This window comes from Podarcis tiliguerta (genome assembly GCF_965153285.1).
Source record: "Podarcis tiliguerta genome assembly, chromosome: 16".
Taxonomy (NCBI): domain Eukaryota; kingdom Metazoa; phylum Chordata; class Lepidosauria; order Squamata; family Lacertidae; genus Podarcis; species Podarcis tiliguerta.
In genome coordinates, this window is record NC_139549.1 from 10,521,175 (window position 1) to 10,548,519 (window position 27,345).

General features: G+C 48.8%; 1 protein-coding gene across 5 annotated transcripts; it reads right to left on the reverse strand.

Moving 5' to 3' along the window:
• Positions 1-448: 448 nt before the first annotated feature.
• Positions 449-26,020, reverse strand: SCAMP3 (secretory carrier membrane protein 3). Of its 5 annotated transcripts, none has more exons than XR_014506136.1 (10): positions 25,875-26,020; positions 19,599-19,676; positions 18,108-18,239; positions 14,360-14,480; positions 12,394-12,522; positions 10,308-10,467; positions 9,158-9,259; positions 4,731-4,848; positions 2,181-2,783; positions 449-757 (listed from the first exon to the last, which is right to left on the reverse strand). XR_014506136.1 is itself a non-coding variant. In XM_083418616.1 (10 exons), exons 1-9 carry the CDS (start codon positions 25,929-25,931, stop codon positions 2,637-2,639), a joined length of 1,047 nt encoding a protein of 348 aa, XP_083274742.1. In that variant the 5' UTR covers positions 25,932-26,020; the 3' UTR covers positions 449-757; positions 2,633-2,636. The 5 variants fall into 5 exon arrangements, 3 of the variants coding, with proteins under 3 accessions (XP_083274742.1, XP_083274743.1, XP_083274741.1); XR_014506137.1 differs by having other exon boundaries at positions 18,108-18,242; XM_083418616.1 differs by having other exon boundaries at positions 2,633-2,783; positions 18,108-18,242.
• Positions 26,021-27,345: the final 1,325 nt, after the last annotated feature.

The window sequence follows — 27,345 nt, forward strand, 5'->3', positions numbered from 1 at the left end:
AGCAAACAAACAAATGATGCTTAAGAGAACAGATAAAAATGGCTTCTTGGGTTTCTGCAGAGAAACAACTTGCTGTACGGTAAGCCACCCAGCTGGGAAAACCCAGGCAGATGGGTGGGGTATAAATAATAAAATTGTTGTTGTTGTTGTTGTTAGGGTGGCGGGACAGATGGGTGGGGTATAAATAATAAAATTGTTGTTGTTGTTGTTGTTAGGGTGGCGGGACAGGTGGGTGGGGTATAAATAATAAAATTGTTGTTGTTGTTGTTGTTGTTAGGGTGGCGGGACAGGTGGGTGGGGTATAAATAATAAAATTGTTGTTGTTGTTGTTGTTGTTGTTGTTGTTAGGGTGGTGGGACAGAAGTGCTGGCATTACAATCAGGAAAGCTAACGCAATATGGTCCCCCGTCCCCGTGAAGCCCCTTATACATCAGTCCAGGAGACCAGCGAGTTAAAATGTAGTTTATTCCTTAAATAAAGTTCTGTTAAGTCATCTTGCATTTGGCACAGCAAAATAAATAATAAAAAAGTCGGGGTGGAGGAAGAACCACGCACGCACGGACAAGAAAGTCCAAGATGGGGGGAGAGGAAGGGCATCGAGTGGGTCAGGGAAACATTGGCTACGCAGCACAGACCCGGTAATTTCAGACGCAGGGAAAAGGAGAAGGGCGGTCTGCCTTCAGGGGTCAAACAAACGGAATGAGCCACGGAAGAGAGGATCTAAAGCCTCTGGGCTGAGACCTGGAACCGGCAGGAGCTGAGAGAAAGAGAGACAGAAAGAGCACAGGTGTGAAACCGAGATCAGGGGGAGAAGAATCGGCAGGTGCCCTTTGCTATTCAGAGCATCCCAGGCCACAAAAGCAGGCCTTCGAGGCACAGGGAGAGGAAGGGGAGCTGGCTGGGCCTCAGACCCCCAACCCTCACCTGTCTCCTTTCCTTAAGCCATGGTTCAGGAGAATAAGGCGAGCGCAGATGGGGACGAAAAGAAGGAATAGACCATTTTAAGCGGATTTCGGATAGTGGGGTGCAGGCTCCCCCCTCAGATCTGGAGGCAGAGAAGGAACGGGGAGTGCTGGGGAACCTCTAAAAGGGTGCCAAACCCAAAACAGATACCTATTTATATCAGCCCCCCACCCCCACTTTAAAAAATGAAGACACACAACATGAAAGATAAGGCAGGGCTGTAATGGATGAAAAGGGAGAGTTGGGGTACAAAGATTTGGGGCACAGAGCTCCCCACCTACAGGCCATGTGGGGAAAACAGAAGTCATGGAGATGAAATTATGTGGCATCACCCACAAGAGTTGAGCTCAACGACGACAAGGGTGGGGGGGAAAATAACCCAGTACTGTTCTATTTACTAAAATAAAACAGATGACTCCGTAGGCCAACACCACCCTCCAGTGGCCAGCACCGGCAAGAACAAGCCTTATAAACTTGGTGGAGGAGAGAGCCTAGAGAGGGAGCGCAGCAGCAGCAGCATGGCCGCTCGGAGCGCAGCAGTTAGCTAATAAAGAGGGCACTGCAGAAAGAGCCAAGCGCCTCTTCTCCCACAGACGGACCCACACTCACAGGCCCCCAATCTGCACTATATACATTTTACATTTGTGCCATACCGCTTTAAGCAGCTAGTTTGGGTTCCCCCAAGGAATCCTGGGAGCCGTAGTTTGTTAAGCGTACCAGGAGCTGCTATGACACATGAGAGGACTACAATTCCCAGAGTTCCCTGGGAAGAGGGACCGATCGCTAAACTCCTCGAATAACTGTGTGAGGGGAAAGAAGGCCTGCTAACAGGGCTTGGCACCGTTGACAGACTAGTTTCCCAGCATCCTTTGGGAGGGAAGCCATGACTGTTTATAAAGCGGTGTGATCCTGCTTTAAATGCACAGTGCAGAGGGGGCCACAAACACACACACACAGGGGTTCAGGAAGCACCCCTCTGCACCAAACAGGAGGAGGAGGACACCTTATACTGCCAGTGTATTTCTCCCTGCTCTGTTTTCCACCAGCAGGGAAGACGTTTGAGGCATCAGAGCCCCTTGCCATTTAAGGGGGGCAACCAATCAGGAAGCAAGGGAGGCAGAGAGAATTGTGGGAGATGCGAGAATCCGGCAGCCCATGGTTGCAGCTCAAAGGAATAAATTTGGGGAACCTGGGAAAGTGCCCTCGCCTCACCCCACCTGGGCTAAGCTGAAGGAGGGGTGGGGCACGTGAAGAGGCTTCAGCAGTTGAAGAGTCGCTCCTAGCAAGGCCTTCCTCCTCCACGCGGCCTTGGGAGAAAAGGCAGAGAGGTCCCCTGCTGCAATCTCCGGCGCCGAGGCGAAGAGGTTCAAAACTTCTCGCAGAACGGTTGCGGTTGCAGGAGATGAGGCGCGGTTGCCGATTCCATGCTGGGTGGTGGTGCGACGGGGGGGTGGGGGGAGGAGTGAAAGGACGGGAGCGGGCGGGCGGGCAGGGAGAGCACAGCCTTCTAAAATCAGCACACACAGGAAGGACTTCCGACGAGGGAGAGAAGGAGAGAGAAAGTGCAACTCGGCTTGTCGGTCGAAGCTGCCCCCACCCCGGTCGGGAAGGGGGCCGGAAGAGGAAGAGCAGCGGCAGATTCCTAACACATGCGCGCGCACAGACGCACGCCTTTACGAAGGCCGGAAAGCGCTGCTCGCCGCCCCGGTCGCTGCGTTGGCGGCCGCCGTGCGCACTGCTTGGTTGGAGAAGACGCCGGCGGCAAACTCTTCCTGGGCTTTCTGGAAGCTGGCGCCCGTGCGGCGGTAGAGAGAGTGGATCTGCGAGGAGAGATAGACCAGAGATTTGTTCAGTTTCTGTTAATTGATTCTCATGAAAACTTACAGATTCTGGCTTCACACAATTAACTCAAGGCAGTGTCAATTTACTCTTGGCAGAAAGCCAAGGTCTGCTTGACCTAGAAACTACTTACTCTGATTGGTTAACGACCAGCACTCAACTCTGTTATCTAGGAATGCTAGCACAGTTTGGTGTTAGGTGTGTTAGGTGTGTTAGGAGTAGGAGTGCTGTATATGGTTAAGAGAGAGAGAAAGAAAGGATTTATTTTGCTTTGTTTTGTATGCAGAAACTCTGCTGGTTTCTTTTCCTTTTAATAAATCCTGTAAATAGTTATTCTGAGTCTAGCTGACTAGTCATTTCCACCTCAACTAGCTTCTTCGCTGTGCAGGAAAACTCTGCTATGTTTGGGCTAAAGCCATTAGAGCTATGCCTGACACTTCAAAGTTCCATGAAGATTGTGCTGGTTGTTCAAAGTGCTGGCTGTGCCCTATAAAAGCCCTAGGGTCAGGCATAGGCAAAACTCCGGCCCTCCAGGTGCTTGGGACTACAATTCCCATCATCCCTACCAGTGGTCAGGGATGATGGGAATTGTAGTCCCAAACATCTGGAGGGCTGGCGTTTGCCTGTGCCTGCCCTAGATGGTGTCGGCCAGGTGATGGACATGAACTCCCTCCATGCCACAAGAAAGTTGGTGGTTCGAGCCCACCCACAGATGGCTGCGGACAGGATTCCCACATTGCAGGGGGTTGGACTAGATGTCCCTCAGGGTCCCTTTCCAATTCTACCTGCACAGGTGCTAAGATCCTCAGGTGAGCACTATTTATTGAATTTATATACAGCCCTATACCCGGGGGTCTCAGGGCGGTTCACAGAAAAAAATCAACATATAAAACCACAAAATACATAATAAAAAAACAACAACCCAATAGCCCCCCCCCCCACAAAGAAACCCATTTTAAAAGGGCATAGGATGTAAAGCAGATCAACCAAAGGCCTGGTTAAAAAGGAATGTTTTTGCCTGGCACCTAAAAAGTGTGTAAAGAAGGCGAACTTCTCTGGGGAGAGCATTCCACAGGCGGGGAGCCACTGCAGAGAAGGCCCCGTTCTTGTGTTGCCACCCTCAGAACATCTCATAGAGGAGGCACACAAAAAAGGGACTCAGAAGATAATCTCAGGGTCCAGACAGGTTCATAGGGAAAGAAGCGGTCATTGAGGTATTGGTGTCCTGTAATGTGGTGCAAATGTGGCCACAAAACCACAAGAAATCTATGGCCAGTTGCCACGGAAGAAAGGTAGGAAGGAAGGAAGGAAGGAAGGAAGGGAGGGAGGGAGGGAGGGAGGGAGGGAACAAGCTGTGCTACCATAATGATTAAGGTTTTAAATGATAATTTTAGGTTATATGTTAATGATTAAGTTTTAATTTACAGTGGTGCCTCGCAAGACGAAATTAATTCGTTCTGCGAGTTTTTTCGTCTTGTGAATTTTTTCGTCTTGCGAAGCACCACTGTGTATTGACGGTTTCCCACAGGAATGCATTGGCGGTTTTAAAAAAAAGGCGCAAGATGTTTTCGTCTTGCGAAGCAAGTCCATAGGGAAATCCGTCTTGCGAAGCAACTCAGAAAACAAAAAACTCTTTCGTCTTGCGAGTTTTTCGTCTTGAGAGGCATTCGTCTTGCGAGGTACCGCTGTATATATTTTTTAACTGTTGCTATATCTGTATTGTCTGTATTATACCTAATTGCGAATGCAAATGTACCCCATCATGTTTTATGACTTCCTTGATATTGTATGTGGGCTGGAACTGGTCTGTGACTGAAATAATAAATTCATTCAAGGAAGGAAGGAAGGAAGGAAGGAAGGAAGGAAGGAAGGAAGGAAGGAAGGAGAAACAGACTGGGAGCTCAGCAACCTGAAGCTGCCATACTCACCCGCTTCAGCATGATGATGCCGAGTCCGGCAACGACCGTGAAGAGTGTGGCCACCAGCATCATGAGAATGGCCACCCCAGTGTTCAGCTTCAGCGCTGTGAGGCTGACGATCCAACCACTGCAGTTGAGAGGGGGGAAAGAAGGATCAGTGCCCATGAGCAAGGGGGCGGCAGTTGATAACTGTGTGCAACCCGGCAATTTTAGGCATAAAGAAAATCTCCCCTAAAAACAGCCACAAAACGTAATTATTATTTGTATCCCCACCCCACCCCCGCACAAAGCAACTTGCAAACCATTTTAAAAACAAATAATAAGAGTTTAAAGAAGGAGGCCAGTCACCATCTCTTAGCCTAACCTTACCTCACTTGGTCATTGTGAGGATGAAACAGGGAAGAAGAGGAGGACCACATATACTACATTGAGATCCTTGGAAGATAGAGGTGGTATAAAAATGTAATCAATCAATCAATCAATCTTTTTTTGCTATTTTTTTAAAAAATAATCCAGCAGGCATTTTAATTGAATTCCAGTTTTACAGTTTGGACCAATTTTTGCTTTTGTTGTATTGTGTCCCTTGTACATTGCTTAAGAGAACTCTGCAATTAAGCAGTACAGTGGTACCTCGGGTTAGAGACGCTCCAGGTTACAGACACTTCAGGTTACAGACTCCGCTAACCCAGAAATATTACCTCGGGTTAAGAACTTGGCTTCAGGATGAGAACAGAAATCGTGCTCCGGCGGTGCGGCGGCAGCGGGAGGCCCCATTAGCTAAAGTGGTGCTTCAGGTTAAGAACAGTTTCAGGTTAAGAATGGACCTCTGGAACGAATTAAGTTCTTAACCCGAGGTACCACTGTATATGAAATGTCCAAATAAATAAAAGCATGGACTGCTTCCGTTCCACGAATTCTGCTTGCTCGGCACATTTTTAACACTTTCCCCGCAAAGCCCCAGACGGCAGATTTGCTAAACTTCCCTTCAAAGATCAGTGCTGCCTTTCCAAACACTTAAGAGCTTGAAACAGTCCCTCACGTGTTTTCCCTATTGTACACATTATGAAAGGGTTAGAGAACGCTAAACTTATTCCCTTAGGAGCCAGTTTCCTGGTCCATCCCTAAAGACACTATTGAACTCCTTCCTTGAGAGGCTCATCTATTATCTATTATGAATCAGGTGGCCATAGATCAGAGAGGTGTAACTTATTTTACACCCACTGAGACAGTTAGCTCCTAATTTGTCACCTTCGCTCTTTCATGGCTGTGGTATTCCCCCCCCCCCATTTTTTAAACGTCTGCACTTCTTCCATGATCAGTTGACTGTAATTATACATTTGATTGATTGAGCAACCCCATTTCCTGCCTCACCCAATTTTGTGTTCGCTCCCAGTCAGAATTATGGTGCCTAGAGTTTCCTCAGCCCTTGCTGCTGGGCTGTTGTCCCCCAAATCCATTAGGGCCCCCCCCCCACATTTCATTCTGATGCAAAGCTTGGGGTTCCCAAAAGCAGTGCTATTTTTCTAGAAGAAGAGGTGCCGGAAGTGACTGTCAACACCTTCCCTCGTTCCTTCAGAATGGCAATGGCGTCCAATGGCTGGAACAGAGTTCCGGAAAGTTCCGGCTTAAAAAAAACCAGCCCTGCCTGAAAAGCTGCCTCCTTCCCTGCAGACCCCCTTGGGTGTTAAGATCAGCAGAAGGGACCCTCTTGGTTCTTCCACTGCCCTCAGAAGCTTGGGTGGTGGTGGCGGCCCAGGAGAGAGCCTTCTCTGTGGCGGCAGGGGCGGACCATGATAATATGGCTGCCCTGTGTGAGGTCAACATTTGATGCCCTCCTCACAGCCCTCGTGGCACCGGCTTAAAGCGGGGCTTTGGGAAAGAGTCGTGCAGCTCTAGCAGAGTCCTAGAGCCCCCGTAATTCAGGGGTCAGCCAACTTTTTCAGCAAGGGGCCGGTCCACTGTCCCTCAGACCTTGTGGGGGGGCGGACTATATTTTTGGGGGGAATGAACAAATTCCTATGCCCCACAAATAACCCAGAGATGCATTTTAAATAAAAGTACACATTCTACTCATGTAAAAACACGTCCACGGGCTGGATTTAGAAGGCGACTGGGCCGGATCCGGCCCCCGGGGCCTTAGTTTGCCTACCCATGCTTTAGATCAGGGGTCAGCAAACTTTTTCAGCAGGGAGCCGGTCCACTGTCCTTCAGACCTTGTGGTGGGCCAGACTATATTTTTGGGGGAAAATGAACGAATTCCTGTGCCCCACAAATAACCCAGAGAAACATTTTAAATAGAAGCACACATTCTACCCATGTAAAAATACGCTGATTCCTGGACCGTCCGCGGGCCAGACTGAGAAGGCGAATGGGCCAGATCTGGACCCCAGGCCTTAGTTTGCCTACCCATGCCATAACTCTTTCCCGAAGCCTGGAAAATGTTTGTCCGGTTTTGGGAAGGAGACAGGACCCTGTCAGGGCTCTCGTGCCTCCTTCCCGAAGCCGGCTCAACCAGGCTTTGAGAAGGCGCCCTTCTGAGCTGACAGAAAGACGGGCAAGGGGCCTGTATGAGAGGCCGGTCAGAGTGGGTTTTCTCGGGGTGGGAGGCTGAGGAAAGGCAAGCTCTCCCAGATGGGAGAATTCAGCTCTCTGTATGTGTGAAGATTAAGATAAAATGGTAACCGAGGGCCACACAGATATATTTATAATTTTGTGTTATACAGCTGTACTTTGGTTGTCAAACGCCTTGGTACTGGGACGTTTTGGCTCCCAAATGCCGCAAACCCGCCCAGAGGCAAGTGTTCCAGTTTGCGAATGTTTTTCGGAAGCTGAATGTCCGGCATGGCTTCCGATTGAGTGCAGCAAGCTCCTGTAGCCACTTGGAAGCTGTGCCTTGGTTTTTGAAACATTTCAGGAGTCAAACGGACTGCTGGAACGGATTAAGTTCGACAACCAAGTTACGACTGCCTGAGGATCATATGAGGATTATCATTAATGTACATTTCTTTTCCTCTTTGGTGTTTTTCCCCCTGTTTGATATATTGTTTTCTCTTATTCTTTTTCGCTTAGTTTGAATTTCATGGTATATTCAGTTGAAAACCTTTAATAAAATAGATTTTTTTAAAAAGAGAAGGCGCCCCTCCTCGGCTGTGGGCGAACCTGTGGCCCTGCCCTTAAGCTGTGAAGTTCCTTCCCCACAGAGACGCAAACCAGTACCTTCATTATACAGCTTTCCGCGAGTGCTGAAGGTGTGCCTCCTTTATATCCCTGGACTTTTTGTTGGGAAAACGCCCCCAGGAAGGGTGCCAACTTCCCAAGACACCGGGGCTTCTCTCCGGTGGTCACTCTCTGGCTGAAATCCTCCCTCAGTCCAGAGAGACCGGTAATAAGCGACCCCTCCATCCTGAGAGGAGCACACTAATCTTCTGGCATCCCATCACAGAAGAAAGAGACAGGCCGTAGTCTACTCACTACTTTATTAAGACTGTATAAGCAGCTCTTACAGGCATAACTGCTCTCCTGAGCAGCAAACACAAGAGTCTCCGACTCGACGCACACTTCGACTCAGAAGCAAAAGTACCGTATTTTTCACCCTATAGGACGCACCGTCCCATAAGGCGCACCTAGTTTTTTTTGGGGGGAAATAAAGGGGGGAAATTTATTTCCCCCCCCCCCACGCGCGGGGTTGGGGCGGGGGAAGCCCGAGCTTCCCCCGACCCCAGCCCCCAAACAGGCAGCTCTCTGCAAGCCGTCGGAGCCCAGTGCTGGCTCCCGCTGCTTGCTGAGGTCCGCGAAGCCTGGACGCGCTGAGCTCAGCGCGCGCAGGCTTCAGCATGCAGGCAACTCTCCGCTGCTTGCGGAGAGGTGTGCGAAGCCTGCATTCGCCCCATAGGACGCACACACATTTCCCCTTCATTTTTGGAGGGGAAAAAGTGTGTCCTATAGGGCAAAAAATACGGTAACTCTCCAATTACAAGAGAACTGGCAGAGACTTCTGTCTCACGCTCAGAGACATCACATGTCAACCATCTAGCTGCTCTTTGCAGCTGGTGAGATATAAAATCCCAACACTTTTGACGCCCGAGACATATATTTCTAGGATCCGCCTTATTTCATAGAATCATAGAGTTGGAAGAGAACACAAGGGCCATTGAGTCCAACCCCCTGCCAAGCAGGAAACACCATCAGAGCACTCCTGACATCTGGTTGTCAAGCCTCCAAAGAAGGAGACTCCACCACACTAAGGAGACTCCACCACACTTTAAAAATTTCTGTGATCACCAGATTTCTGTGATCACCAGTTGATTTAAACTGCTTTCAGCATAAGTGTTTCAATTGTTTTAGGTTGCCCTGGGACCTCAGGGCGACGGGAAGGTAATAAATTAAAGTCACAAGACTGCAGGCCTCAGAGACAGCGAAGAACAGGGTGCCCTTACCTGAACCCCCAGCCTGGGATGCCAATGGCCTGGAGAACGTACACCACGTCTTGCGCAAAGAAAATGAAGAAGAAGACAAAGAAGTTGAAAGAGCTGTCACTCCTGAAAGAGGAGAGAAAGGAAGAGTTAGGACCCTGTTGCTGTAACTGGGCTGTGTCTATTTATAAGAATATTTAGATACTGCTGTTCCATTGAAATAAATAAATGTCAGCGTGGTTCACATTAGTCATACATAAAACCAGACAGTAAAAAATATCCATATAAAACTCTGTCCACAAGAATCAGGAATTGTTGACCCTTCAAATGTTGCTGATCAGGGTTGCCATGTGTCCCCTTTTTCCAGGACACATCCTCTTTTACAGGGGTAAAAATTCTGTCTGGGTGGATTTTTAAAATATTTGCCAAATTGTCTCTGGCTATAACTTCTGGATGAGACATAGACATAAGAGGTGGTTGAAGACTTGCTTTCTTCTTTTCTCCTGCCTCCCCTCAGCAACAGATCACAGCTTCTATAGCCTACATATAGTAAAGGTAAAGGGACCCCTGACCTATTAGGTCTAGTCATGACCGACTCTGGGGTTGCGGCGCTCATCTCGCTTTATTGGCCGAGGGAGCCGGCGTACAGCTTCCGGGTCATGTGGCCAGCAGGACTAAGCCGCTTCTGGCGAACCAGAGTAGCGCATGGAAACGCCATTTACCTTCCCACCAGAGCGGTACCTATTTATCTACTTGCACTTTGACATGCTTTCAAACTGCTAGGTTGGCAGGAGCAGGGACCGAACAACGGGAGCTCACCCCGTAGCGGGGATTCGAACCGCCAACGTTCCGATCGGCAAGTCCTAGGCTCTGTGGTTTAACCCACAGCGCCACCCGCGTCCCTTCTACATATAGTAGAGCTATTTAAAAATGAGAGTCGTCGTAGCATCCTCGTTTTTGCTCTTCAAAATGTGGCGTTCCCCTGACTAGGCTGGCTGGGACTGAAGGGAGTTGTGAGCCCAGTTAACATTCAGGTGGGGCCAAAACTTCCCTCATTCCTTAGGCGGCAGAAACCAACTCCCCAAATATCCCTGCCCAATTTGCCTGCCGTCAAGTTACCCCGCTCCATGGCAGCATTGGGCCTCGCAGCCGCACGCCCATTTTCCCGCCGTACCTGAAGGCCTTGTACATGGGCCGATACCAGCAGAGGAAGGAGCAGGGCGTGAAAATCAAGGCCCAGAGGATTGACAGGCCAAAGCCTGAGCCGCCCCCAGAATCCACGCAGAAAAAGGCCAGGGAAGCCAGGAAGTTGAAGAAGAGAGTCACAATGCCGGCTGTGGGGACGAGAAAGGCGACATGGGTTAGCTGATCTCGAGGAAGCGGAGAGAGAGGGGCAAAGGCGGCCCCCACAAACTGCAGTCACAGGGTGGGGGGCGAAAGCTAAAGCCCTCCGTCGGGACGCAGCTGTGACCCCACTCTCTGCCCTGTACAGAGTTAAGACTAACCATTCCTTTTAATTCAGCTGTGCAATCAAAGGCTGCTCATTTATTTATTTGTGGCTTGGGTTCGTTTACTACCCTGCCTTTCTCCCACAGTGCAGAACCCAAGGCAGCACAGAGGAGAAATTTGAAAAGATACAACTAAAAAACCAAAACACCCCACAATCAATATAAATATTTTAAAAAACAAATCAGTACCCCCTATTCAGTGAAAACACCTGAATAGCATTTAAAAGCACACACACAAAAAATGAGATGGCTTGTGTTTCCTAGTTAATTTGTACTTATGCCGTGAGTGTAAGCTTACAGGGCACACAGAACGCTTCTTCAGGTGGATGTTTGTTTCCTGTTTTGAACCTACAAATTAACTAAAGCATGTGAGGAGGATCCCCATCGACACAGTGGCCTTAGGCTAGTTTATCTACGTTCTCCCTTCACTGTCAGAGGTAGCATGACTCTGAATTACCAGTTGCCATGAACCTCAAGTGGGGAGAGTTGTTTGTTTTTAATATTATTTTTATTAACTTCTTTTTTAACACAATCTTTCAGCATACCAATAACAAAACAAATAAATTCTTTGCTCTACTGAGCTCGTGACTTCCCTCCATCCCGTCAACCGGTTTCTAATTTTCAATTTTTTGTGTTGCATTTTATATCCTCTACTTCAGACCTTTATCCTGCCCGGACGCTGAGGTCCAGCGCCGAGGGCCTTCTGGCAGTTCCCTCGCGCGCGAGAAGCGAAGTTACAGGGAACCAGGTGGAGGGCCTTCTCGGTAGTGGCGCCCACCCTGTGGAACACCCTCCCACCAGATGTCAAAGAGAACAACAACTACCTGACATTTAGAAGACATCTGAAGGCAGCCCTGTTCAGGGAAGTTTTTAATGTGTGACATTTTAATGTATTCTTGATCTTTGTTGGAAGCCGCCCAGAGTGGCTGAGGAAGCCCAGCCAGATGGGCGGGGTACAAATAATGAATTATTTATTTACTATTATTATTATTTCCTTATGATCAACTGTGTCTCAGTGGTATACAGTGGTGCCTCGCAAAACGAAAAGAATCCGTTCCGCGAGTCTCTTCGTCTTGCGGTTTTTTTCGTCTTGCGAAGCAAGCCCATTAGCGGATTAGTGCTATTAGCGCTATTAGCGGTTTAGAGGCTATTAGCGGCTTAAGGGATTAGCGGATTAGCTGCTAAAAGGCTATTAGCGGCTATTAAAGGCTTAAGGTATTAGCGGATTAGCTGCTAAAAGGCTATTAGCGGCTTAGATCAGCTGATAAGCGGCTTAGATCAGCTGATAAGCGGCTTAGATCAGCTGATAAGCGGCTTAGATCAGCTGATAAGCAGCTTAGATCAGGTGTTAAGCGGCTTAGCGAACAGCTGTTAAGCGGCTTAGGGGCTTGGGAAAAAGGGGGGGAGGGGGAAAAAACCCCAGGAATCGCAAGACATTTTCGTCTTGCAAAGCAAGCCCATAGCAAATTCGTTTTGCGAAGCACCTCCAAAACCCTTTCGTCTAGCGGGTTTTCCGTCTTGCGAGGCATTCGTCTTGCGGGGCACCACTGTATAAAGTTTTGAGATTTACAGTTGCTGTTGCCCTCAAGTCCCCTTGTGAGAAAGAGGACGCTGAACAATGATGGGCCTTTGACTTGATTCAGCTGGATAAAGACCGCCTGCTCTAAATTCCCCCTGTGGCTGCTGGGGACTCAACCTTCTGCCTGCAAGACATGGCCTCCTCTGCCGCTGCCCTGTGCTTCAAGGACTTACCCATCCAGAGGTAGTACATGGTCGTGACCGTTTTCTGTGATTCCACGGGAATCTCCACAGGGATATCCTGATAGAAACACGGCTTCACCGGACAGAAGGAAGGCAACGGAGGCCAGTTGTTCTGATGGGCTGCAAATCCAAAAGCAGAAAAACAAGAGTGAGGCAAGTGGCAAATTCAGGGTCCTTTCACGATACTCACAGCCAAGCCCCCTCTAAGATTATGTAATAATACTCTAATAATACCTCACAACGGTCCATGAAGATCTCCACCATGCAGATCAATTAGATCTACTATTTTCTGTGCACCTACATGGGGGCAAATGATTTGGAGTGCTCCAATATTTTTTTTTCAGAGTAACTTACTGTATTTTTCCATTTATAAGAATAGGGTTTTTTTTTTCTTCAATAACTAAGCTTAAAAATTGGGGTCATCTTATACATGGATAGTGATGTGGTCGGACAGGCGATTGGTGGCTGCCGCAAGCTGGAGATTGTCAGTGAGAGCCAGTGTGGTGTAGTGGTTAAGAGCGGTAGTGTCGTAATCTGGGGAACCGGGTTCGATTCCCCGCTCCTCCACATGCAGCTGCTGGGTGACCTTGGGCCAGTCACACTTCTCTGAAGTCTCTCAGCCCCACTCACCTCACAGAGTGTTTGTTGTGGGGGAGGAAGGGAAAGGAGAATGTTAGCCGCTTTGAGACTCCTTTGGGTAGTGATAAAGCGGGATATCAAATCCAAACTCTTCTTCTTTAGTAGCGTTTTGACGGGTGATTTGTTGTTGCGACAAGTTCAACAGGCTATTGGCTGCTGCGGCAATTGGGCGGGCAATTGCCGTTTGTTGTCGGCAAGCGTTCAGACGATTGGTCGCCCCGTCGATGTGCGTGCAGTCGACTGTCTTGGTCCCACGAAAAAGTAGACTTTTCCATTGTAAAGTCAAACCTCATGCTACGTCTACTTCATGTTACGTTTTTTAAGGTTACGTCCCACGGCGACCCGGAAGTACCGGAAAGGTTACTTCCGGGTTTCGCCACTCACGCATGCATGCAAAATGATGTAATGCGCATGCGCAGAAGCAGCACATCACAACCTGTGCATGCGCAGACGCGCCGCTGCAGGTTGCGTTCTTTTCATGTTGCAAACAGGCCTCTGGAATGGATCCCGTTCGCAATCAGAGGTACCACTGTACGTAACAGAACTCGCATGTCGTTCTCTTGAAACTGAAGCACCTTGTGGTTTCGGTGTTCCTAAACACTTCGCTTTGCAGCTGTAATGGTTCTAGGGGTTGCTCGTGCGTAAGTTGCCGCCACTCCTGGCTAGGTTACCTGGTTGAACCCTTTCTGTCTGGACAGCATCAAGTGCCGTGGCTGCCTCAGTCGCTGGCAGAATCCGTCAGTGGGCGTTTTCTTGAACCTTTTCCAGCATAAAAGCTGTTTGACGCCCAGTCTCCTCCTAGTCTCCCTGCACGGAAGTCTTCTGTGCAGGGAGGGTGTGGGCAGCGGAGTACCCGTACTCTCTCCGCTGGTCTCCGGCGATGAGTCCTGGAGCCACCTCTCCGATTCCCCCATCTGCCCCCCTTCTCCACTGGTGTTACGCTGATTTCCTTCCCCAGCGGATGGGCTGCCTCTCTCCCTACTGGGACCCTCTCCGGCATCCCTCTGGAGCCTTCTCTCCGCCTCCAGCTCCGATGGCTGTTCCCTGACATCAGCCTACAAAACAACCTCCTCTTTTTTCTCCAGACTGAGCCCAGGAGCCCATCCTCAGAGGCTGATTTCCCCTCCTTTCACTCTGAGGGGCTTCAACCGGAGCGTGTGGCTAAAAAGCTCCCCTTTCTTGCTGACCGGGCAACTCTGCGACAGACCCTGCTGCAGGAAACAGTCGTGGCCTTTGGCACAGCCTCCCCCCACGGCCCCAGATCACTACACCCCCAGAGTGAGGTCAGGGTTTTTATTACTGCCAGGGTGGGCTATACCTGCTCCGCCACTCAGTGCAGCATTCTGCAGTTCCCGCTCCCGCCGGTCCAGTTCCTCAGCTTTGCGGTTCAGCTCCTCTTGCCGTTTCAACAGTTCCGCCGTGGCTGCCGCAGTCGACTCCTAGGGGGAAAGCAAGACAAAAATCAGCAGGAGAGAAAGAGGAGGGACAGTCCTTCCCCATCGTTCTGCCCGGACACTGAGGTCCAGCTCCGAGGGCCTTCTGGCGGTTCCCTCATTGCGAGAAGCAAAGCTACAGGGAACCAGGCAGAGGGCCTTCTCGGTAGTGGCACCCGCCCTGTGGAATGCCCTCCCAGCAGATGTCAAAGCGATAACTAACTACCTGACATTTAGAAGACATCTTAAGGCAGCCCTGTTCAGGGAAGTTTTTAATCTGTGATATTTTACTGTATTTTTTGTTTCTATGGAAGCCGCCCAGAGTGGCTGGGGAAACCCAGCCAGATGGGCGGGGTACAAATAATAAATTATTATTATTATATTATTATATGTACCGTATTTTTCGCTCTATAAGACGCACCAGACCACAAGACGCACCTAGTTTTTGGAGGAGGAAAACAAGAAAAACAATATTCTGAATCTCAGAAGCCAGAACAGCAAGAGGGATCGCTATGCAGTGAAAGCAGCGACCCCTCTTGCTGTTCTGGCTTCTGGGATAGCTGCGCAGCCTGCATTCGCTCCATAAGACGCACATACATTTCCCCTTACTTTTTAGGAGGGGAAAAGTGAGTCTTATAGAGCAAAAAATACGGTTTATTTTTCATCCAACTGATTTTTTAATTATCATTTAAATTTCTATGCCACTTTTCCATATGTATATGCTCAAAGCAGCTCACAAGTAAACCGTAAAATGCGTATCAATACAGTGGTGCCTTGGTTCTCAAAACGCCTTGGTACTCAAACAACTTGGAACCCAAACACTGCAAAACCGGAAGTAGGTGTTCCGGTTTTTGAACTTTATTTCGGAAGCTGAATGTGCTCCGTTTTGAGTCCCCCTGTGCTTCCTGTTGCACTGCTAATTTGCGCCCACCCGTTGTAATTCAAGCCTTCCGTTTCCGATTGCAGTGTTTTAAGGTGATATTTGGAGCTTATATTTGGTGCTTTTGTTTTTGCTATTTCATAGCATCATAGGATCATAGAGTTGGAAGAGACCACAAGGGCCATCGAGTCCAACCCCCTGCCAAGCAGGAAACACCATCAGAGCACTCCTGACATACGGTTGTCAAGCCTCTGCTTAAAGACCTCCAAAGAAGGAGACTCCACCACGCTCCTTGGCAGCAAATTCCACTGTCGAACGGCTCTTACTGTCAGGAAGTTCTTCCTAATGTTTAGGTGGAATCTTCTTTCTTGTAGTTTGGATCCATTGCTCCGTGTCCGCTTCTCTGGAGCAGCAGAAAACAACCTTTCTCCCTCCTCTATGTGACATCCTTTTATATATTTGAACATGGCTATCATATCACCCCTTAACCTCCTCTTCTCCAGGCTAAACATGCCCAGCTCCCTTAGCCGTTCCTCATAAGGCATCGTTTCCAGGCCTTTGACCATTTTGGTTGCCCTCCTCTGGACACGTTCCAGTTTGTCAGTGTCCTTCTTAAACTGTGGTGCCCAGAACTGCACACAGTACTCCAGGTGAGGCCTGACCAAAGCAGACCTCACCTGGAGTTTCTTTGTAGGTGTGTTTTTTTCCCTTTTGGTTTCTGTTTGTTTTGCTTTGCTTCTGTTTGTTTGTTTTTTGGATTTTATGTTTGTAATTTTTGTTGTAATTTTGCATTGAAAACAAACAAACAATTTCTGCCTGCGGTATATCAGAAGGTCTCTAATCGGCCGATGCAGCTGCACTGTAACCCATCTATGGAAACGGTGTGCTGTTTCTTTAAGGGAAGTGGTTTGGGAGTGTTACAGGGAGAGAGGTCTGATATCTCTCAGAGGTTAACTCCCACTCGAAGAGTCTTCCGAGAAGTGAAAGCAACTGGGTTTCTTTCCCCCCACTCGTTCATTTCCTTTTTTCTTTACAGTTTGTAAAAGCAGCCTTCTGCTTGACGTGAACGAAGTTTGCCAGTGAATCAAAATGGATCTTTGTTAAAAAAAGAAGCCAAGCTTCGGAGAACCATCATTCCGGTTAAGAAAGCGTTGGCCGGCGCAACATCACGTAACCAGAGAAAGTGGCGATGGCCTCAGAAAGCAGCATTATAAGAATACCAGTTTCATTTTTTAAAAAAACCCACACAATGAAAAGTTGCTAGTCCTGAAGATTGGCTTGAAGGAATACAAGCTGAAAAGGGCAGATGAGCAGCATTCTTGGGGAATCAGAGTGCAAGTTTCACCACCATTTCTTCATTTATTATTATTATTATTATTATTATTATTATTATTATTATTATTATTTCTATACCACCCTTCATCAAAGAACAGGGGGCAGTTTACTATATAAAAACACAAAAATAAATAACATAGTAACAAAACAAAAATACCCCCCCCACACACACTTTAAAAGGCCATAGATTGTTTAAAGGCCTGAGAGAAGAAAATATATAATGAAGGCACCAGGCAAACCTCCCTGGGAGAGCATTCCACAAACACGGAGCCACCACAGAAAAGGCCCTTTTGCATGTTGCCCCCCCCCCAACCTCTCATGGAGGAAGAACACAAATAATGGCCTCAGATGACTAACACAGACTCCATGTCGGTTCATATGGGGAGAGGGGGTCCTTAATATCCATTCCTACCAGCTTTAGAAACAATTCTAACATAATATTTAACTCTGGGGCTGTGTACATACATTTAAAGCTCATTCCTCACCCGCCAAAGAATCCTGGGAACTGTAGTCTCCCCCTCATGGAGTGACAATCCTTGACACCCTTAAAAAACTACATTTCCCAGCATTCTTTGGGAGCAGTGCTTTAACTATACAGTGCACACACAGCTTCTGATTCCCTTTTGGCACAGAATCTAGATTACCTTGCAGAACGCTGATTTTTCTCCTTTTCAAAAGTGGAAATTGTAGATGTTAGAAGCGCAGAGCTCCAAGCGATAACAAGTTCTGACTGGTGCTGAAATTTGCACTGCCCAGGAATGTCCTGTTTCTGTTCTCATCCTGAAGCAAAGTTCTTAACCTGAAGCACTATTTCTGGGTTAGCGGAGTCTGTAACCTGAAGCGTATGTAACCTGAAGCGTATGTAACCCGAGGTACCACTGTACAGTGGTGCCTTGCAAGACGAAATTAATTCGTTCCGCGAGTCTCTTCGTCTAGCGGTTTTTTCGTCTTGCGAAGCAACCCTATTAGCGGCTTAGCGGATTAGCGCTATTAGCGGCTATTAAAGGCTTAAGGGATTAGCGGATTAGCTGCTAAAAGGCTATTAGCGGCTTAGCGCCTTAGAAAAAGGGGGTGGGGAGCGGAAAAAAATCTCAAGAATCGCAAGACATTTTCGTCTTGCGAAGCAAGCCCATAGAGAAATTCGTCCTGCGAAGCGCATTGAAAAACGGAAAACCCTTTCGTCTAGCGGGTTTTCCGTCTTGCGAGGCATTCGTCTTGCGGGGCACCACTGTATTTAAATTCCTCTTTTGTTACTTCTGTCACAAAAGCCATGCAGCGAGGAAACAAACTCATGCAGAAAACAGAAGCCATTTTGGAGGATTCAAGAAACGGAAATAAGAACGTACAATAAAAAGCGACCACCCTGGATTTATAGTCTCGAACCCAGGAGCGCTAAAACGCAGGCGCTTTCCCCTTACCTGAGTGCCGTAGGAGCCATAATTCTTGGGCTCGGTGGGGCTTGGCTTCTTGGCGGGCTGCGAGGCAGGAGCCGGCGGTGCCGCAAGGGGGGCCGGTGAAGCCGAGGGAGGGGCAGCGTACGGAGGGGGCAGCTGCTGCGGAGGGGAGAGCGTAAGAACATAAGATGCGCCTGATTGCTGGATCAGGCCAATGACCCACTTAGTCCAGCATCCTGTTCTTCCCACAGCCAACCAGATGCCCCAATGGAAAACCCTCAAGCAGGATTCGAACCCAAGAGCACTCTCCCAGCCTGCGGTTCCCAGCAACTGGGATTCAAAAGCATTCCTGCGTCCAACTGTTGAGGCAGAGAATAGCCGCCATGGCTAGTTAGGGTACTGGCAGCCTTCCCCTCAACCTCTTTGCCTCATCCTCTTTTATTTACCATATTTTTCGCTCTACAAGACGCACCAGACCACAAGACGCACCTAGTTTTTGGAGGAGGAAAACAAGAAAAAAAATATTCTGAATCTCAGAAGCCAGAACAGCAAGAGGGATAGCTGCGCAGTGAAAGCAGCAACCCCTCTTGTTGTTCTGGCTTCTGGGATAGCTGCGCAGCCTGCATTCGCCCCATAAGATGGACACACATTTACCCTTACTTTTTAGGAGGGAAAAAATGAGTCTTATAGAGCAAAAAATACGGTATTATTTTTTATTGGAAATTTTATTTACAACATAAATAACATAAACACCCCACCCACCCCAATACAGAAATCCACCCTTATTAAACATGAACATAACATACAGTGAGCATAACGTGCAAAAATACAAACAACCAAATAAAAGACTTCCTTTATCCTGTATCTGGCCTCCTTATTTACTTCTTATAAGCTGTTTCCTTTATGAATAATTATCAAAAATTTTCTAGTTACAACTTAAATATCCACAAAGTCTCCTGCGGACATTAATCAAAACAAGTTCAGGTATGTATTTTAGGACACTGTTTTGTCAAGGATTCTCTGCATTTCCCCCATGCTTTTTGAAACTCTTGTCTAGTGTGGTATCTAATTGCCTCTGTTAATCTAGCCAGTTCAATATCCTCTAACAGTTTGTCTTGCCATTCCATTTTTTGGGGGGGACAGTTGCTTTTCTCCAGTTTTTAGCAATTAGCTTTTTAGCAATTAGCTAAAAACTGCCTCATCCTCTTTCAAAGCCTTCCAAGACGGCGGCCATCGCAGTTTCCTGTGGCAGGGAGTTCCATAGTTTAACATGCTTCTGGGCTCCCTACATGCTGCCCTGACGGCCTCGAAAGAACCCCGGCCACCATGCACCCGTGTAAAGAGAGACACTGCAATTTCTCTCACAGGCACACCAGTTCTGGAGAGTTTCCCCTCAGCACCCCGTACGCCGAGTGCAATCTCAGCCCAGCTGCAAACTGGGCCTCGGAGACTTTCCCTCACCCTGTAAAAAGAAGCAACAGCGAAACTGGTGTAATAAAAGAATAGCCCTCCTACCGCTGTGTTGTCAAAAGGGTTGTAGACATCCAAGGTGGCGTAATCCGACGTCGGCCTGTGCTGTACAATGGCGGGGTCCTGAGAAGACAAAAGAAGTTGCGCTTAGATTCAAGAACTGGTGTAGGTGTTGCAGTCAGAGGCAGTGACTGATACGGTAGACTAGCCTTCCCTGACTTTGGATCCCCAGATATTGGTAGACTACAATTCCCATAAATCATGGTCACTGCACCATGATGGGAATTGTAGTCCAACAACACCCGAAGACCCGAAGTTGGGAAATGGCTCTCAGTGTCTCCTAGTCTTAATAATAATAATAATAATACAGTGGTACCTCAGGTTATGGTACCTTCGGAGTTACGAACAAGGCAAAGACTTCTGGGTTTCGCCACGCGCACATGCGCAGAAGTGCTCTATTGCGCGGCGTGCATGCGCAGAAGCAGTACCTCTGGATATGGATTTTTGGGGGTAAGTATGGATCCCCAGGATGAATTAAGTTTGTATCCATAGGGTCCACTGTAATAACTTATTTATACCCGGCCCATCTGGCTGGATTTCTCCAGCCACTCTGGGCAGCTTCCAACAAAATAATAAAATACAATAATTCATCAAATATTAAAAGCTTCTCTAAACAGGGCTGCCTTCAGATGTCTTCTAAAAGTCAGATAGTTGTTTATTTCCTTGACATCTGATGGGAGAGTATTCCACAGGGTGGGCGCCAAGAAGGCCCTCTGCCTGGTCCCCTGTAACTTCGCTTCTTGCAGGGAGGGAACTGCCAGAAGGCCCTCAGCGCTGGACCTCAGTGTCCAGGCAGAACGATGGGGGTCGAGACGCTCCTTCAGCTTTACTGGGCCGAGGCCGTTTAGGGCTTTAAAGGTCAGCACCAACACTTTGAATTGTGCTCGGAAACACACTGGGAGCCAATGTAGGTCTTTCAGGACCGGTGTAATATGGTCTCGGCGGCCGCTCCCAGCCAGCAGTCTGGCTGCCGCATCTAAGACAACAGGCCTCTGAACGGCAGTTACTGGGGGACCCAAACTGGGAATGTTATGCACCTCCAGATGGTGGAGACGTCAGGCGCCATCCTGACACCCAGGCATCTTCACTTGGTTGCAGGTGGCCGATAGCCAGGTGCAAAATGCAGGGCTCGCAATTTAATGCCCCCCCTCCCAGCTGAGCAGCACAAACAAGCTGTGTTGTCCCTGCTCGCGAGACAGTGGGGTGAAAGTGTCTCAGGCCCCACGGGGCCAATGCAGCTTCTTGTTTCAACATCATGGTGTACAGTGGTACCTCGTGTTACAGACGCTTCAGGTTACAGACTCTGCTAACCCAGAAATATTACCTCGGGTTAAGAACTTTGCTTCAGGATGAGAACAGAAATCACGCAGCGGCGGCGTAAGGCCCTATTAGCTAAAGTGGTACCTCAGGTTAAGAACAGTTTCAGGTTAAGAACGGACCTCCGGAACGAATTAAGTACTTAACCCGAGGTACCACTGTATCTCCAGATAGAGATGTTTGGCTAGTGATACATTGTGGTGGTGGTGTTTTTTTTCTTTATTATTATTATTATTATTCCGCCAGATTGCTAGTCAGCACCGTTTATGGTTAGAACTAGTGACTAGTAGCCACTGGAAAAGTTATCCTCTGCAAATTTGTCGAATCTTCTCATGCTTCGTGGCACAACTCCGCTGGATGCAAAGGTGGTCAAAGGGAGGCATATTGTGCCCTGCCAATTCCACATAAAGGAAGGGGGTGGGGGAATGCTTTGAATGTGTGGCATGGCTATCACCCCCTGATCGCCTGAGATCATCCCACGAAACCACCTGACCTCTGCGCAGTTAAGTCGTATTCATCTAGTACAGCCTACATGAATCAAAGCTTTTGGTGTCAGTTCTCTGGAAGGCTTTTTCCTGTTGAAAGCAGAGAGGCACCTGCAATTCTGCAGAAAACATTTCTGCTTCACCCAGCGAGAATTAATATGATTCATTCATTCTGAATTTCATAATCTTAAATGTTTGTGATGCTTTAAGGATTCCCTTGTACGCTGCCTTCCTATGTTTCTTTTGTGGTTTGCAAAAACTTTTAGGAACAAAATACGCTAGCACTTTCAGTCCGAATATCTTTTTGCTGTTCGCTGTGATTGCAGCTGAATGGAGCCCCCATCTGCTGGGGAAGTCTACCTCCGAATACTCTGTGTGCTGGGAGGGGAGGGAGGGTGTGCTCTCCCCCCCCCACTCTGCTTGTCGGCTTTCTGGAAGCTTCCGGCCAGCTGTTGTTGGAAACAGGATGTTGAAGCAGATGGGCTTTAGGGTCTGATTTCGCAAAGCAGGCCCTGTGTTTTAATCACTTATATGCTGGCCAGTTGCTCTTATTGTAACTCTGCAGGGGGGAAAAAACCTTGTGGGAAAGGAGCATCGAAATGAGGCGCTCTAAAGCTACATGTTTTGATTTGAAGCTTGCCTTCGGAGCCTGTATGAAGAGGGCGGCTCAGCTCTCGCATGGCTTCCTGCGATGGGCAGGATGTGGAGGAGAATGCTCGAAATCTCTGCCTCTGTCAACAGCGTCGCCAGATTGAGCCTAATGGTTCGTCTAAGTCCAACATCCTATTCTCACAGAGGCCAACCAGTGGAACAGACACCCCTTCATTGAGGTTTGCAAACAGAGCTCGGCCGGCCATCTTGCAGGGATCCTTTAGCTGTGGTTCCTTGCATTGCAGGACTAGAGTGTGATGGCCTGGGACTTGGGCTCGGACTCGGAACCAGAGGAGACTAAAGTCTGCACCGGATCCTTTGCCTCAGGCATCATCTGAACCAAGTCTGGGGCCTGATCCTGAAGAGTTTCAGTCTGGACTGGTTCTTTTGCAACAAACACCAGCTGGGCAGAGTCAGGGGCCTGCAGGGATTACCGTACCTCACGGCCTTCAGCTGGGCCATCATTTACAGCTGCTCCACTACCGGTTGGGTCAGGGGAGGCTGAGGCGGCCCCTGGGTCTAGTCACCCACCGACGTCTCCTGAGCTGCAGAAACTGAGGTCTGAGAGAAGGAGAGACCTGAGTACTCGCAGGAGGAGTGCTCGCCTTCGGGCGAGACAGGGAGGTGAGTCGCCGGGGGATCAGGACCGGCCAATACCCCAACAAAGATAAAAGGCTGTCGGACCCCGCCCCAAGTTGCAGGAGCAACATTGCTGTGTGCTAGATCCTGTAGCTATCCTTGCCTGGTTTCCTGCCTCATGTCCCACCTTGGCCCTATTGGACTGACTCCCAGCGGAGCCTTCGGATTCTGGACTGGTCCTGGACCGTGTTTCACGGGTTACCCTCAGGCCCAGCACACAGAGGTCCCTTGAGGCCTCTTCCCAATTCTATGATTCTACAACCAGTTGCCTTTTGGAACATATACTAGCAGGACCTTAGTGCGGTAGACCTCTGCTAGTGCACAGTGTTCAAAACGAGCTAGGTGCATTTTGCACCAAGCTACTGGCCACTTGTGACCAAGTGAGGCTGTCTGGGGGCCAGGAGGGGGCCTGGCATCTCTACCATCTGGGAATCATTGGACCTGGACTGTTTCCACACACTAATAACCCATCCTGTAAAATTCTGTCAGTTATATTTTTTTCCTGCACAACCAGAAAGCATTTCTAAAACCACAATGCCTTTTCTCTGTGCCAGCCTGGGCAGGAACAGCGAATGACATTCTAGTGAATTGTTGTCGCTTGTCTTCACTTACTTAGCCCACCCGGCTGCCCTGATCACGGTTGTGAGGAATATCCCAGCGTTATGAATGGCCTGTGTCACCATTAAGAAAAAGAGGTCGAAATAAGCCAATATACATGTGGGCTGTCCCTGGGCCAAAAGACTTTTCTTCTTTCAGTTCTCTAAGCTCTTAACCGATCTCAAGGTTGCCATCTGAACTAGTCAGATGCTTAGCTGAGAATCAATCACAGTCAGTCCATTATTTGAAAAATAAGGCTTGAGAGCAGTCTTGCCCCAAATTGGCAACTATACCTTCTGTTTTGGTGGTTTAAGGAGCTATTTGGCGCTTAGCTTACAGTGGTACCTAGGGTTAAGTACTTAATTTGTTCTGGAGGTCCGTTCTTAACCTGAAACTGTTCTTAACCTGAGGTACCACTTTAGCTAATGGGGCCTCCTGCTGCCGCCAGAGCACGATTTCTGTTCTCATCCTGAAGCAAAGTACTTAACCCGAGGTACTATCTCTGGGTTATTGGAGTCTGTAACCTGAAGCGTATGTAACCTGAAGCATATGTAACCCAAGGTACCACTGTATATATCTGAATTTCTAACACTGGACAAGAGTACCTCTGAGCACCCACAGATAGCACCCCACAGAGGCTTAATGATGATAATGATGATTAATAATAATAATAATTAATAACTGATACCCCGCCCATCTGGCTGGGTTTCCCCAGCCACTTTGGGCGGCTTCCAACAAAATAAAAAAAAATACAATAAAACTTCAGACATTAAAAACTTCCCTAAAGAAAAAGGCTTGTGGAAAGCAAGACCTCCAAGCACTGTTCACACCCCTCTCTTTTGACCAAAGGATAAATATTGACCCAGGCAGTTACTCATTGCCTATGGAGGTTAGGCAACCCATTTTGCTTAGAAAAGTTGGGTTGGGCCCAAAGAACAGTAGAAGGGACAGGAAGACAACGTGCAAGATGACCAACGTAACAAAAATATTTCTCAGTCTGGAGAAGACACTATTTGACAATAAAAAACGACCACACTTGAAAAGATAGTCAACAACAGGCCTACAACTCTGAAGGAACCACGTGCTTTGGGTCTCATACGATAAAACCCCAAGGTTAATAACCTTATCGAGTTGACAATAGTTTACCCCACCTCAGATCCTAGGTATCTCTAGCAGATATAAGTGACGCAGTGGACCAGGCCAAACCTTAAGAGTTTCACAGCCTTGGAGTTGAAAGGCGGAAGAGGCAATTAGAATGAAGCCAAGCGGCCAATTATCCAAAGAGATCTGGGCTGGGCGAGCAACTAGGTTTATTTAGGAGATAGGACAGAATGCAGCAATTCTCAGGAGGTGGAGATAAACGAAGGCACCATGGGAACTGTATGTGTAAAGACCCTCAGTTATTCTGGGGCTCGGTTAGCTCCGTAACAGGCAGCCTCCAGTTATTCCTGAGGATTTTTAATTTATTTTTAAGGCAGGGCAGACACAAACACTGCAGCGTTCTAGAATAGTATGGTTGACTAAACAGAGATGGAGACAGCAAATCCAGCCAGATGAAGTCTTTCTTACCCCAACTGATGAGACGGGAGAGGAGAGAGAGGCCTTCATTCCACCAATAAAGGGTAATTTAAAAAAATTAAGCCTGTCCTACAGGCTCGGCTACAAAGGATCCATTGACCACCAGATTCAAAGCAGCAGCAAACGACAACAACAATTGACTGACATCTCGCTCTCGCTCTGCCAACAGTCGCCAGAAGGAAGAGTCGCTTCTGAAGGGTCGGGATGGGGGAAGCAGCAGACAGTGGTTCCTAGGAGCCAACTCATAGGGGCCTGAGGTCCCTTAGGCCTCTCCCCAATAAAATATTTGAGGGGCACTGCCATTCAAATAGTATGCGTGTGCCGCGTCTTGGGATCGATTATGTGGGGAGGGGCTTACCTACCTCTCCAATATTATATTCAAGTTGGTTTATTATAAGGGGGGGGGGGTCAGTGGTTTGGGATGGGAGACAGACCAGCACCCCGCAATCGCAGTACAGTGCTACCTCTGTTTACGTACTTAATTCGTTCTGGTGGTCCGTTCTTAAGCTGAAACTGTTCTTAACCTGAAGCACCACTTTAGCTAATGGGGCCTCCTGCTGCCACAGCGCAATTTCTGTTCTCATCCTGAAGCAAAGTTCTTAACCCGAGGTACTATTTCTGTGTTAGCAGAGTCTGTAACCTGAAGCGTCTGTAACCCGAGGTACCACTGTACCAGGGGCAAAAGCAAACCCAAAACGGAAAGCCAAGAAGGCGCCGACTTACTCCCAACTTCGGACTTACCACGGGAGGGGAGTGGAAGGTTACAACCCCTCTGCTCACCCCCCAGAGGGACTGGGGGCAGGTAAGCTACGAGGACCCCCCCCCCACCTCAAGACAACGGGCAGGCGGTCAACGAGTTCAACGCCCCAGGGGAAATCCTGCTCCCCGAGTCCCCGGTCCGTATCCGGGTAAAGAGCCCCTTTTACCCCGGAATGGGCATCACCACCCCGGGGGAGGGGAGGAGAAGCCGCGCCCCCCCCCCCGCCAGACGCACCTGGAAGGGATTCCCCGTCTCCCCCTCGAAGGGGTTTCCCCCGCCGTTCAGGGCCATGCCTGCCCGTCCTGCCCTCCCTCCGCCGAGCGTTCGACTGCGTCGCCTCGCCTGCGATGCTCAACACCCATTGGCTGCCGAGGTTCTGCGCGTCACCCGCAGAGAGGGAGGGGATTCCTACGCACGTGACTGAGAGGAAACGGGGGAAGTGGAGCCGTGACGCCCAAAGGAAGATGCCCCGCGCCGGGGATGATGGGAGATGTAGTTCTCTACAGAGCTTTAGTTTAGAGCGACTGGGCGCAAGGCATGCTGGGGGCTGTAGTCCCATATATGCTGAAGTGCAACGAAAAGGGTATCAGTCATGCTCCGCACCAGGGGTTAGGCAACATGGAGCTGATGGACTCCAACTCCCATCAGAACCCAGCCAGAATGGCCGGCGGCTAGGCTTGATGGGAGTTGTAGTTGCTGGATTACAACTCCCATCGTCCGTAGCCATTGGCCGTGCTGGTTGGGGCTGGTGGGAGTTGGAGTCCAGCAACAGATTCCGTGCCCTACACACGTTGCTAAGCACATGGCACCTCCACAACATCCTGGGAATTGTAATTTGTTAAGGATGCTGGCAATTGCAGCTCTGTGAACTACAGTTCCCAGGTTTTTCCAGGAGAAGCTGTGTGCTTTAAATGTATGACATTGGCGCAGCCTAAGTTTCCAGAAATGGCTACTTAGATCAGTGATGGCCTCCAGGTGACCAATTTGTTGAGCGTTCGTTCTGTATTCTTGCACAGTTTTTTGTAGGGCAACCGAACAATGCCAGCTGCTTAAAAGGTAAAGGGACCACTGACCATTAGCCCAAAGGGCCCTTTATCCTCCTTAAAGTAAAGGTAAAGGGACCCCTGAAAGTTAGGTCCAGTCGTGACCGACTCTGGGGTTGCGGCGCTCATCTCACTTTACTGGCCGAGGGAGCCGGCGTACAGCTTCTGGGTCATGTGGCCAGCATGACTTAAGCCGCTGCTAGCGAACCAGAGCAGCGCACGGAAATGCCGTTTACCTTCCCGTCGGAGTGGTACCTATTTATCTACTTGCACTGGAGTGCTTTCAAACTGCTAGGTTGGCAGGAGCAGGGACCAAGCAATGGGAGCTCACACGTCGCAGGGATTCAAACCGCCAACCTTCTGATCGGCAAGCCCTAGGCTCTGTGGTTTAACCCACAGCGCCACCCGTGTCCAGATGCTTATTAAGTATTAATTTTATTGCACAAAGTCTGGTGCACGTATATATGTGTGTGTTGTGGGGAGTGTTGTCCTGTAAGAGCACCAGATCTACTTTAAGTGAGCAACCTGAATTTGCAGGCATTCAACAGAATCAATCCCTACCCAGCAAAATAGCAGGAGTTTGGAAGCATTCCTGGTCTTGCTTTTGAGCTGCAAGCTGGTGCTGTCAGATTACTGGGTAGGGCTCTGGGACTGTGCTGCCT

What these genes read in the sequence shown, in the direction of transcription:
- SCAMP3 (XM_083418616.1), bottom strand. Translation starts at nt 25,931, where the DNA reads ATGGCCCTGAACGGCGGGGGAAACCCCTTCGAGGGGGAGACGGGGAAT. An exon ending in ACCCTTTTGACAACACAGCG is followed by an intron (nt 18,243 to 19,598) that starts GTAGGAGGGCTA and finishes TCCCCTCCGCAG; the next exon opens with CAGCTGCCCCCTCCGTACGC. An exon ending in ATGGCTCCTACGGCACTCAG is followed by an intron (nt 14,481 to 18,107) that starts GTAAGGGGAAAG and finishes CTTTCCCCCTAG; the next exon opens with GAGTCGACTGCGGCAGCCAC.